Source organism: Triturus cristatus, chromosome 7, assembly GCF_964204655.1.
Source record: "Triturus cristatus chromosome 7, aTriCri1.1, whole genome shotgun sequence".
NCBI lineage: Eukaryota > Metazoa > Chordata > Amphibia > Caudata > Salamandridae > Triturus > Triturus cristatus.
The window spans coordinates 1,876,319,094-1,876,331,668 of record NC_140590.1 but is presented as its reverse complement, the minus strand read 5'-3'; the positions used below and the strand labels follow the sequence as shown (position 1 = coordinate 1,876,331,668).

The 12,575-nt window shown below is 49.7% G+C and overlaps 1 protein-coding gene across 1 annotated transcript in view; it reads right to left on the bottom strand.

Annotated features, from left to right (window-relative positions):
• The window catches only part of LOC146813582 (butyrophilin subfamily 2 member A2-like), a 105,677-nt gene that overhangs the window by 76,563 nt on the left and 16,539 nt on the right, over window positions 1-12,575 (bottom strand). Inside the window, exon 3 of the mRNA XM_085614776.1 lies at window positions 1,232-1,363. Coding sequence (XP_085470902.1) covers window positions 1,232-1,363 — 132 coding nt within the window. The remainder of the gene's footprint in view (window positions 1-1,231; window positions 1,364-12,575) is intronic.

Sequence of the window (12,575 nt, the reverse complement as noted above, 5' to 3'; positions counted from 1 at the left end):
TCCGGCCCGGAGGTGGAGATTCCGGCCCGGAGGCGGGGCTTCCGGGCCGGAGGCGGAGCTTCCGGCCCGGAGGTGGAGATTCCAGCCAGTGGCGGAGATTTAGCCATGGCCAAAATCTCCACCTCTGGGCCGGAAGCTCCGCCTCCGGCCCGGAAGCCCCGCCTCTGGCCCGGAAGCTCCGCCTCCGGGCCAGAAGCTCCGCCTCCGGGACGGAATTTCCAGCCCGAGTGCAGATGTAAAGTTAGTAGTCGTAAATCAATTCTGTGAATACCAAAAGTAGTAAGTTTATTCTGTGAATCGCAAAAGTAGTAAGTTCATTCTGTGAATACCAGAAGTAGTAAGTGCATTCTGTGAATACCAAAATGGTACTAAGTTTAGGATTTTGTCTTAAGTTTGTTCTGTGAATCGGGCCCTATATCAGAACCAGGCATTAATTTTGCCAATGAAACTCTTATACACAACCCTCTGTGTGTTTGTGTGTCTTTGCACAGCTGGAGATAGAAGTGCTGTCCACATAACACAAGAGCATCAGCAGTGGGGGAGGTACCACAGACCAGGGGGTGAAGGACTGTGAGTGATGTGAGCCTGAACAGTCTAGTACAACACAACATGACATGCTAGGAACAAATGTACATGTGAGGGTGTGAGGCGGAAGGGTATGGTGCAGGGGCGTACCAACCAAGCGTGCAGCAGGTACAGTGGAACTGGGGCCTGGGGCTGTGAGGGATGTGAGCATGAACAGTCTAGTACACTACAACATGACATGTTAGGAACATATTTGCATGTGAGAGTGTGAGGTGGAAGGCTGTGAGGCAGGGGCGTACCTACCAAGCGTGCAGCAGGCGTAGTGGCGAGGGGCCCCAGGGCTGTGAGTGGCCCCAGGGCTGTGAGTGGCCCCAGGGCTGTGAGGGTCCCACTGCACCACTATTGTAGCTGCTTGAGAGCTCTTGGCTTCCTTGCTACACCACTGGCATGAGGCAGATATGTTCAATGAGCTGCACGTGGTAGTAGTAAGAAGCCTACATTTACCACGACTACCCAGGACTGCATCATCCCTGCATCTTCAACCCCCGCCCTCACTTTCAGCATCTACTGTCCCAGAGTGACGCTCACCAACACGGCTGAACACTAACACACATGAAGGCCAGTCTATGCCAAGCTGGAACTGTGCACATCTGACATGATGTCATTTACCTCAACATGTTGAAATAGAGAATGAAAAGCTGTTTACCTGGACGGAGGCACAGCGAGGTTTTCAGAAGAGAGCGCGGAGGATTCTGGGAAGACCCCGGACCATCTCCAGCCTCGTCTCTGAGTCCAGCAGAGCTCTGCACCCTGGGGCTGTAGAATACTGCTCTCTCCACTGCAGGGGGGGAACCAGGAGAGAGGGGAGGTGGAGGGGAGAGAGAGAGAGAGGGAGAGGGAGAGAGAGAGAGGGAGACAGACAGACAGAGAGTCAGAGTCAAGAGTCAAGAGTCAAAGAATCTTTATTCGAATACAAATATCCATAAAAGCACAGATCAAATAGCAGCATAGTAATACATTGGTCAATAAAAGATCAATAAAAATACAGCGATTTAACCCCTTCCCTGTGGGGGTAATTCCCCCGTGGTGCCGTGGGGGGGCAGGGAGGTGAGCGCGGCGCCACGGTGCTCGTGACGAGACCAGGTCATCATGAGTCACGGTGGAGCTGTGCTCATGACGAGCTGGTCTCGTTACGAACCCGCTCACTGATTAATTCTCCCGCACAGGCGGGGAATCAATCGTGCATGGGCGGAGCGCAGCTGTTATGATGAGACCAGCTCGTCATGAGCACAGCTGCACCGTGACTCATGACGCGCTGGTCTCGTCATGAACACCGGAGAGGATAAAAACCTTCTCTGAATAAGACCTGGTAGGTTATATGTGTCTACTATCTTAAAAAGTTAAATAAGATACATCAATAGGCACGGATCCAAATAATTAAACGTTAGTCAAGAATACAGTATCAGTAAACGAACATCAAGAGCCTCCGTCATGCGGTGCTCATTGTTCTGCGTGCACACACTGCTGCTTTTAAAAATGAGCCTACATGGAAAAGGAATTCATCCTCTTGCAATTTGAGTATGTCCGTGTAAGCTACTTTACGGTGAGTGATGGCTTTAAAAAAAATGGCATCAACATCCATTTTGTATATTTTGAATAAAAATTACAAAAAAATAGAAAGTGTAACATCGTTTGATTACTTCGATCATCACAAGGGCATAGCAATTGATCAAGGTTAGCATTATATCCCAAAGGAAAACAAAGTAAGTATCTCAATGTACCGGCCCTTAGGCGAGAGAGCAATCCTCTTTCCCACCGACCTATGGGTTTTAAAAGATCGCTGGATGGCGAATGAGTGGCATCGTCTATGGACATATACCTGGCAACGGATGTTTCTGTGACTCCTTTTCATATCTTGCTTTGCTATACAGAGCATATAAAGCCTCCCGAAGGGCTTTTTTATTTATACCCTCTAAATCGGTGGGGTATTGGAAAATATGCTCAAGATTCACACGGTTGAGGCTCTCCCTTACAGCAACAAGCCAGGATATGTCCCTGCCCTGCCCACACTTAAGGCAATCCTTTATTATGTCTCTGGTGAGGGTCGCTGCCGGGTTTTTCCAGATTGATAGCCAGAATATAGCCGGGCGATCCCTAATGTAATCTTCGATATATGGCAATTTCAATTCTTTGTGACAAATATACTGTGATGAGGAGATCGGAGCTCCGAAGAGTCTCCAGCAAAATCGGTTTCCTTCACCCTGGATGCTGTTACACTTTGTGAAACCCCAAACTTCGGCGCCATGTGTGGCAGTCGGGATACACTGAGATTTAAAAATGTTATTAATAGCCAAAACCACCTCGATCTTTTTGGGTTGCGGGAGGCCAAGTATCGAATTAATGGCTTTTGAGAACTTGCTCCTGCTATGCGCCACATGGTCAACCCAAGAGCCATTTGCTGCGAATCCCAATCCCACATAGGGAAAAGTGCAAGTGCGGTGTAAGCTGTCAGAGTCTATAGTGATTGTATTAATAACATACTTTTTCGGTCCACAAGCCATGAAAAACGATTTTTTTTAAATTAGTGCGTGAACTAAAACAGCCATAAAATCTACAAAACCCCGTACAAGAACACGTAGTGCGTTCGGTGTGCGTCCCATTGGGACGCATCATCAGCATACAGTAGGGCGGGGAGTATATTACCATTAATTCGAGGGACATCATTAGAAAGCTTTGCCAAATCAACGTAACAAAGAGTGTACTCAAAATGCAGGGAAAAGAATTGTCAAAAGCAATAGACCGGGAGTATTTGAGTAAGAAAGATTCTGTAAAATGTATGAGCAAAAGCTGGGAGAAAGACGTAAGCTATCCTTACCTAGACATATTACTGAAACGATGGTTAAGAAGGGAAGTGCTTAGGATAAGAATTGGAATAAATCCGGCTGTAACAAATAGTGCAATAAAATCAGGCCTAATGCAACCCGATGGTAAATGCATGTGTAAGATGGGGATGAAATGTGACATTTCACACATTTTATTGGATTGTCGAAAATGTTTAAATTTACGTAAATTATATCTTCGTCCGATTTTTTTAAAGTATGATGTAAAGGCGCGCTCGCAAGCATGGGAGCTTCTTGCTGATATGGAAAATGTAGATACTGCGATAGCCATTGGGAAATATATGTAGGGTGTATATAAGTTTCCTACTTCATTAGAGGCTTAAGTGCAGAAAAGCGTATCGCTATCTGAAATTAAATATTACTGTTTTTAAATTTTTTAGGAATTAACTTATAAGGATCATATGATGTTTTTATTGCTGAGAATAAGACCTTTTAATGTGTAAACTCTTTTAAAAGTCATTGTATGAGTTGTAGTTTAAAGACTAAATGGTCTAAATAAACTTTATGTTTGAACTGAACTGAGCAGTCCCGATGGTCCCGGTAGTCCCGTTGGACAAAGTGGCAGCGTGCAGGTGGTCCCGTGGGACAAAGTGACGGTGTACAGGATAAAGTGCCGGTGCTGCTGCCAGTATGGGCTCCCCAGAGAGAGAGAGAGAGCAGGAGAGAGAAGGAGAGAGAGAGAGAGAGAGAGAGAGACAGAGAGAGGTGAGGTGGAGATGAGGAAGAGAGACAGATATAGAGGAGGGAGTGAGGGGAGAGAGGAAGACGGAGAGAGAGGAGAGGAGAGAGAGAGAGAGAGAGAGAGAGAGGGAGAGAGGGAGAGAAGGAGAGAGAGAGAGAGAGAGAGAGAGAGAGAGAGAGAGAGGTGAGGTGGAGATGAGGGAGAGAGACAGATATAGAGGAGGGAGAGAGGGGAGAGAGGGAGAGGGAGAGAGAGGAGAGGAGAGGAGAGAGAGAGGGAGAGAGAGAGAGAGAGAGAGAGAGAGAGAGGGAGAAAGAGAGAGAAGGAGAGAGAGAGAGAGAGAGAGAGAGGGGGAGGGGAGGGAGAGGGAGTGAAAACAAAGAGGAGAGATTAAGTGAGGAAGGAAGGGTGAAATGTTAAGTTATGTTATGTTAAGTAAGTATTTACTTAACACATGCGCTACTCGCTTTGCGCTACTCGCTTTGCGAGGCATGCAGTATACACTATGTCAGTATGTCATGGTGAATTGAAACTCTTGAAGTTGCAGTACCCACTTTTTGATCCGCGGGGGAGGGCGAGCTGCGGACTCCTGGAACAGCGGGATGAGGGGCGTATGATCAGTGACAACCATGAATGGGTGACCGTAGAGGTAGATGTGGAAGTGGCGGCACCTCCACAGGATGGCAATTGCTTCCTTTTCGATCTGCGATTAGCGCTGTTCCTTGGGTGTGAGGGTGTGACTGTGGTACGCCACCGGGGCCCATTCCTCGCACTCTTTCTGTTTGCCCAGTACCGCTCCGAGGCCTGTGGGGCTGGCATCCACCACGAGTTGAGACTCCTTTCGCGGGTCAAAGTATGCTAGGATAGTACTGTCTGACAAGGCTGCTTTTGTCCGCCTGAACGACCTTTCTTGTTCTGCTTCCCAGACCCGTGGGCTGTTAACTTTCATTAGTTCTCAAAGTGGCCCTGTTAAGTCAAACAGATTTTTGATAAACCGGCTGCAGTACGCCACCATGACCAGAAAGCTACGCACTCCGGACAAGGACGTGGGGGCAGGTGCCTCCTGGATGTCTTTGACTTTGTCGGGGTCTGGGCCAATACCTTTGTCTGAGAATTTTTAGCTGAAAAAGCTAATGTGTCTGTGCAGAAAGTCGTACTTGTTGCGATGTAGCGTGAGTCCTTGGTCCTGGAGGCGTGAGAAGAAGGTGTTCCTCCAGTGTGGGGGCATGCACCAGGATATCATCACTCACATTGAGCACCCTTGGATGAACTGCGCCCTGATTTTGTCGTCCTCATCAGGAAGGGTGTACGTGCTCGCCAGTTCTTTGAGGTGCCCGTAGAATACGTCCACGCATTCACCCGGCAACTGGCACGCCTGACGGAGGAGGAAGCATTTGTAGTGAGGGTTGGTGTTAGGCTTAAAATAGGCTGTGAATGCGTCCCTCATGGAGGCGTAGTTCCTAGGGGGTCCAGCCTCCCTCACTGACTTAGAGATCTTGTGGATGTCGGCCTCCCCAAGGTGAAGAAGCATGGGCCGCCTCGCTGGGATGCCGGCTGCTTCAAAGTACTTCTCCAGATCTTCCACCCAGGCTTTCCAGCAGGCTGCCTGGGACGGGGGTGGCCCCGTGACTGTATAGGGTTCCAGCGGCGGCACCGTGGCCATGCTGTGGGGTGCCTGCGGCGGGCGCCGAGTCTACTGCCACGGGACAATGACTTGCGGTGCACTATCCGCCTAGACAACAAAGCACACAACAGCAAAGAGCTCTTCAACATCGTGAAGGAACTCTCCAACCCCAGCTCCAACACCAAAGACATCCCACCTTCGCAAGACCTATGCGACTCACTGGCCACCTTCTTCCACCGCAAGATCACAGACATCCATGACAGCTTCAACGCCATGAACACCTCGGCAACCACTGAGACCTCCGCCCCCATGACCACCACCCGCACCAACCACCTGCTCTCCTGGACCAACATCAACGATGACGACACCATCAAGATCATGAGCACCGTACACTCCAGATCCCCATCAGATCCTTGCCCACACCACATCTTCAACAAAGCCAGCACTATCATCGCACCCCATCTCCAGAAAGCCATTAACATCTTCTTCGAGACAGCAACCTTCCCGGAGAGCTGGAAGCACGCAGAGATCAACGCTTTACTCAAGAAACCCAAGGCGGACCCCAAGGACCTCAAAAACGTCTGACCCATCTCCCTGCTCCCGTTCCCAGCGAAGGTCATCGAGAAGGCCGTCAACAAACAATTGACCAGCTTCCTCGAGGAGAACAGTATCCTAGACCCTTCCCAGTCCGGGTTCCGCAGCAACTACAGCACCGAAACTGCCCTCATCGCCGCCACCGATGACATCAGGACCCTGCTAGACAACGGAGAAACCGCGGCCCTCATCCTCCTGGACCTGTCAGCCGCCTTCGACACGGTCTGCCACCGCACACTACGAACACACCTCCACGACACCGGAATCCAAGAGAAGGCCCTGGACTGGACCATCTCCTTCCTCTCCGGCAGAACACAGAGCATCCGCCTCCCCCCCTTCCGCTCCGAAGCCACCGAGATCATCTGCGGCGTACCCCAGGGCTCATCCCTCAGCCCAACGCTGTTCAACATCTACATGGCACCGCTCGCCCACGTCGCCCGACTGCACGACCTCAACATCATCTCCTATGCCGATGACACCCAGCTGATCCTCTCCCTCACCAAGGACCCCCACACCGCCAAAACCAACCTCCACAAAGGAATGAAGGCTGTTATAAAGAAGTACAGGGGTCCATTGGTTCATGTAAGATACTTCTTTAATGGTAGCCTAGTTCCATCACAGGTGGTCAGGATAACAGGAGGAAGTTAGATAGTACAAGAATAGCCCCACCAGGAGCAAGCTCCATTCAGCTCAGCCTGAGTACACCAACTGCCAAACTCCTCTCCAGAGAGGCACCCAGGCATTCCATGATGTCATGCAACATTCCATCACCAACAGAGCTGTGCAGTAGAGAAAAGCTAAGAAGTAATCTACAACACATCCTCTTCCCTTAGGGAACAAAAGAAGTAAAGTAAGATACCCCATAAACCTTAGGCAAAAAGGTGCAGCAATAAAGTACACCTAACCTTGGGAGTAATGCACGAGGTATCACAAAACGACTGGCATGAACAGACATATGTTAAAGATCACAAACAACATCACTACACGCCCCATCCCCCTCCCTTAGGGAAAATAATGCAAAGCACAGATGAAAAACACAATGCAACAGGAAAGACGAACACCCACCCAACCTCCCCAAAAGTGGGTACACCCAGGGAAAACACCCTGTAACCAGGTGGATGTAAATACAGACCCTTGAAGAGAAAACAACATCTCCAAAAACAACAACAGCGATTAGACTAGAAGGCATGCTGACTCTTAAGATCCACCAGTAGTAACAAAGAGATCTTAAATACAAAACTGCACACTCAAAGTCCTCCAAACATGAAACCCTTGGCCACGAGTTCCATGGAGGTGGACTTTGACCGTAACCCAGTGTCAACCAGAAAAGAAGAGCCAATAATAGCGCCAGTCAAGCACGCCAAAAACACAGAGTACTAACCCTTGAGAAAAAAAAAAAACAACCTCCCCTAAATAGGGTACACCATAGAGTACACAGACCCAAGAAAACTAGAAAACTAAAATAGAGGCATTGCCTACCCCCACAACCTCCCCAAAGAAATGGGTACACTCTAAGTACACAGACAACAACATAGAGACATTGACAACCTACAAACGCAACCTGAACCACAACCCCTAACTAGTTTACACCTAGAAGGGTACGCAGGGTACTAACCCTGGAAGACCGAAAGCTAAATTAGAGGCAAAGATTACCCCCACAACCTACCCCAAATACACTCTATGTAAGAAGACAATAACCAACAACCTCCCCAACTAAATGGGTACACTCTATAAACCGAAACCACGGAATTAAGGGCATTGACTACCCCCATACCCTCCCCAAAGAAAAGAATACACTCTAAATGCAGAGACTACAAAAATTAAAGACATTGACCACTCTCACAACCTCCCCAAATGGGTACACTCTATATACAGAGACTACAAAACATTAATTACACACACAACCTCCCCAAAGCAATGGGTACACTCAATATACTGCGACTAAGTCAGGACACCCACCAACTAATGGGACGCTACCCAGGAATAGGCACACCCACACCCTCCCTAAAGCAAAGGATACATACTGCGCTAACATAAAAGGAAAACTGAGTGCCACCAAAACCTCCACCCAGCAATGCATATATCACACAGTTGTGTGCACAGTGCCCACAAAGGCAGGAGCACAGTACCAGCCCTTGCCAGAATAGAAAGTGTAGGTCCACACATTGTCTGTTCTGGTGTCCGCACCCCCAACACATTGCTGGGAATATGAAGTCACCGCACGTGAATATCACTTCTCAGCTCGAATCTTCTGAGCTCCTTGGCTGTACCCAGTGAATTAACGTGAAAACTTCAAAGCGTGTGAATCGCTGAGCGCGTGCTGACCACAAGCACCAAATGTACACATCTCACGAACTCCAATAAATCACGGGACTCACAGGACTCGCAGGCTCGAAAATGAAGTGAGGCACAATTCCGGTAACCACAGGACTCGCAGGCTCTAAAATGAAGTGAGGCACAAATCCGGTAACCATGACAACCCTCAAGATGGCAGCGACTATGTAATCGCGTGAGGACGTGGATGACGTGGAACGTCTGACAACACGGAACAGAAAGAACGTAGAACGCTGTACCTGCGAGACACCGCTGTCACCACCGAAAATTCGATGATGTCACCAGAACAAGACGAGAGATCGCAGGCAACGGACCTCCTCGCGAAATAACTGCCACTATCAGGAACTGCTTCAGGTATGCCAACAAGATGCTCTCTTTTAATTTTCTTGCGCGCTGACTGGGCAGTTTACACCAACTTAGACCCTCTAGCACCACACTTACGTGCGCGCACCGAAAATACTCAGTCTCTGCCAGCAAAATGTACAGGTGCCGTTCCTCAAGTCACCAATCGGCAGTTCATCCAGAGAAACTCCAAAGACAGTTTCGTGAAGTCAGACTCCACAAAAGTACACAGAACGAAACACACCCACAAAGAGTGTCGTCTGTAGTAGCTCACAAATGAATACACTGCCAACTTAACCGATTAGAACCACCTTCACCAGTCTATGAAGCACGCCGTTTGAGCACACTGCAATGCCCTGTTGGAAGCTCTAGATAAATCCATGCTGTGCCTGTTGTACCTCATAGAGAGTGGCTGAAGTCTTTCAGAAGCCAGCAGTGAACTTTTAGAAACTAACGCCCAGGCTGCAGGCTGTCCAGATGATAGAGGACACTGGTGGGGCTGACCAGGGCGTTACTTTTGCGTTCCAATTGACATCTTGAAAGTCCTTAAACTCCTTAGATCCTTTTCTTACGATTCCTTAGTTCCTAGAAGTCCTTACTCCTTAGTGCACACGTCAGTCCTTAAGATCGTCGCCAAAATGTTATAAAGAAGTACAGGGGTCCATTGGTTCATGTAAGATACTTCTTTAATGGTAGCCTAGTTCCATCACAGGTGGTCAGGATAACAGGAGGAAGTTAGATAGTACAAGAATAGCCCCACCAGGAGCAAGCTCCATTCAGCTCAGCCTGAGTACACCAACTGCCAAACTCCTCTCCAGAGAGGCACCCAGGCATTCCATGATGTCATGCAACATTCCATCACCAACAGAGCTGTGCAGTAGAGAAAAGCTAAGAAGTAATCTACAACAAAGGCCATCGCCAATTGGATGAGGAACAGCCGACTGAAGCTGAACTCAGACAAGACAGAGGTCCTCATCCTCGGATACACCCCCTCGGCCTGGGACAATTCCTGGTGGCCGACTGCACTAGGAACAGCCCCAACGCCCACCAACCATGCACGCAACCTAGGGGTCATCCTCGACTCCACCCTCTCCATGACGAAGCAGGTCAACGCCGTCTCTTCCTTCTGCTTCAACACCCTCTGCATGCTCCGCAGGATCTACAAGTGGATCCCCACCGAAACAAGAAGGATGGTCACCCAGGCCCTCGTCAACAGCAGACTGGACTACGGAAACGCCCTCAACGCAGGAGCCTCGGCCAAACACCTGAAACGGCTCCAACACATCCAGAATGCCTCCGCACGCCTGATCCTTGACATCCCTCGCCGCAGCCACATCACAACCCACCTGAGAGACCTGCACTGGCTCCCCGTCAACAAGAGGATAACCTTCAAGCTCCTCACCCACGCACACAAGGCACTCCACAAGACCAGACCAGCGTACCTCAACAGCCGACTCAGCTTCTACACCCCCACCCGCCAGCTCTGCTCCACATACTGCGCCCTCGCCTCTGTCCCCCGCATCCAAAGAGTGACCGGCGGCGGCAGATCATTCTCCCACCTCGCCGCCAAGACATGGAACACCCTCCCCATCCGCCTACGGCAGACCCAAGACCTACTGACCTTCAGAACACTCCTCAAGACCTGGTTCTTCGAACAGTAGCAGCACTCCCCCCCCTTAGCGCCTTGAGACCCTCACGGGTAGGTAGTGCGCTTTACAAATGCTATGATTGATTGATTGAGGTAGGGGCACCTGAAGAGCTGAACGGGTGTGCAGCCTGTGGTGATGCGTAGGCCTGTGGGCTGGACACTGTGCCATCCGGGTGGGCCGCACTGGAACGGATTTGTCTGTTAGCTGCTGGACTGCAGTGTAGGCCTGAAGCAACGGGCAGCGTGGCCAGGACTCCATGGGGCGGGGCTGCGTGGTGCGCTGGGGCCTGTGGCGCGGAAGCCAGCGACCGGCTGAGGGACCTGCCAAGGTCGCAGGCCTCGGGCTTAGGCTTGAAGCATGCACCAGCACGTGGTGGGCCCTCCTGGAGACATGCCGGTGGCAGCAGGTGAGCAGTGTGGCCTGGGTGGTCGGCTCTAGGGGCCAGCGGTCTGGGGGTGCAGCAGGTGCACAGAATTGCGCAGGCACCACCGGTCACAGCGGCTCTCCGGACAGACAAAGCCCTGCAGGCGATGACAAGATGTGCGCGGGGTTGGCATGGGACGTAGCCACCTCGTCTCCAGTGTAGTGTTGGCCTTTGCAGGTTGCTGGCCACGTGTGTGGCCTATGGCAGGGGTAGGGCAAACACAGAGACACACGCAGTAGTTACTTTGGTGGCCAGTCCAAATCTGAACCACGCCCGGATCCCTGGGCTATATATTCACACTCCTGCGCTGGACTTGTGTACGCCAGCCCAGCCCACTCCGCTTACGCTTACAGGGGGGGGAAGACAAGGCTACGTGCCCACGGTCTTCCCCACTGCCAAAGGTAACATGGTTGCGTCCGCTGTACACAACATTTCAGGGCTGTCAACAGTGCTTAATTTGTTAAACATTAATAGGTGTAAGTGCAGCCACCCAATCTTTCCCCCAAGAGCTTGCAAATTGCAGCCGATTGATTGTTGGCGTTGTTATTGAACAAGATTGCCTATTTCTGATTCCACATCATGCTTCTTTTTTCCACCAACCTATATTTCATCTATGTTGCTTGAAAAGATGGAATCTAGCTGGGTAGTGTGTCCGGCAGCTTTCACTGCGCTGGTTTTGTGCCTGCCATAGTGTAATGTGCTGACTTTGTTCCTGTGCAATTTGTTGACTCCTAGACATGTCTGGCAGTGCCTGCACTTTGCTTGCTTTGTGCTGAGAGCAGCAACCTACAAGAAGTGAGGGAAGTCTCTTGTGTTCAGTTCTAGTCGAACCCAACTCAAATGCCACACTTAAAGGGCCATTACCAAATATTTTGTTTGAGTCTTTACCTTGCCGGGCTCTAGCCAGAGCTGCACCTTGGTGCCAATGTCACCAAAGACCTTCAGCTTTTTGCTTTTCAGTCATTATCATTAAGAGATAAACTGATCAGGCTACAGTTTTTTGAAAGTTCTGAGCTTGGTATGCGAGAGATATTTATTTTCTATAGGAATGTCAAGTGCACTTATCTAAATGTTTAAATGCACTAATGACTATTTATATATCACTTACTAATATGTTAATTATTAACCAAAAGAACCCTTTTCAGCAACCTTAGAATAATAAAAGTTTGAGGAAAAAGCGCTGTGGCTCTCAATGTGTCCCTTTGCAGTCTTCGGGCCGCTTCATTTGGACTCATTAACCTCTTACAGGTCTCTGCAGTAGGTCTTAACCCCATTAGATATTTTAAATTGCAATTAAGTAAGTCAGAAAGGATTTACTTTTACATTTGTCCTTGTGACCAGTTTCTTTGGGGCAGCTTTTTTCCAAATACATAATTGTCTCTCTCTGCTCTTTGTGACTCCACCCCTTTTTTGCTGCCTCTCACTGACCTCCAGTTTACAGGACCCAGGAGTGACATCTTTCTGTTTGCAGGACTGCCAGTCCCTGGATGTCCCTCTCGCG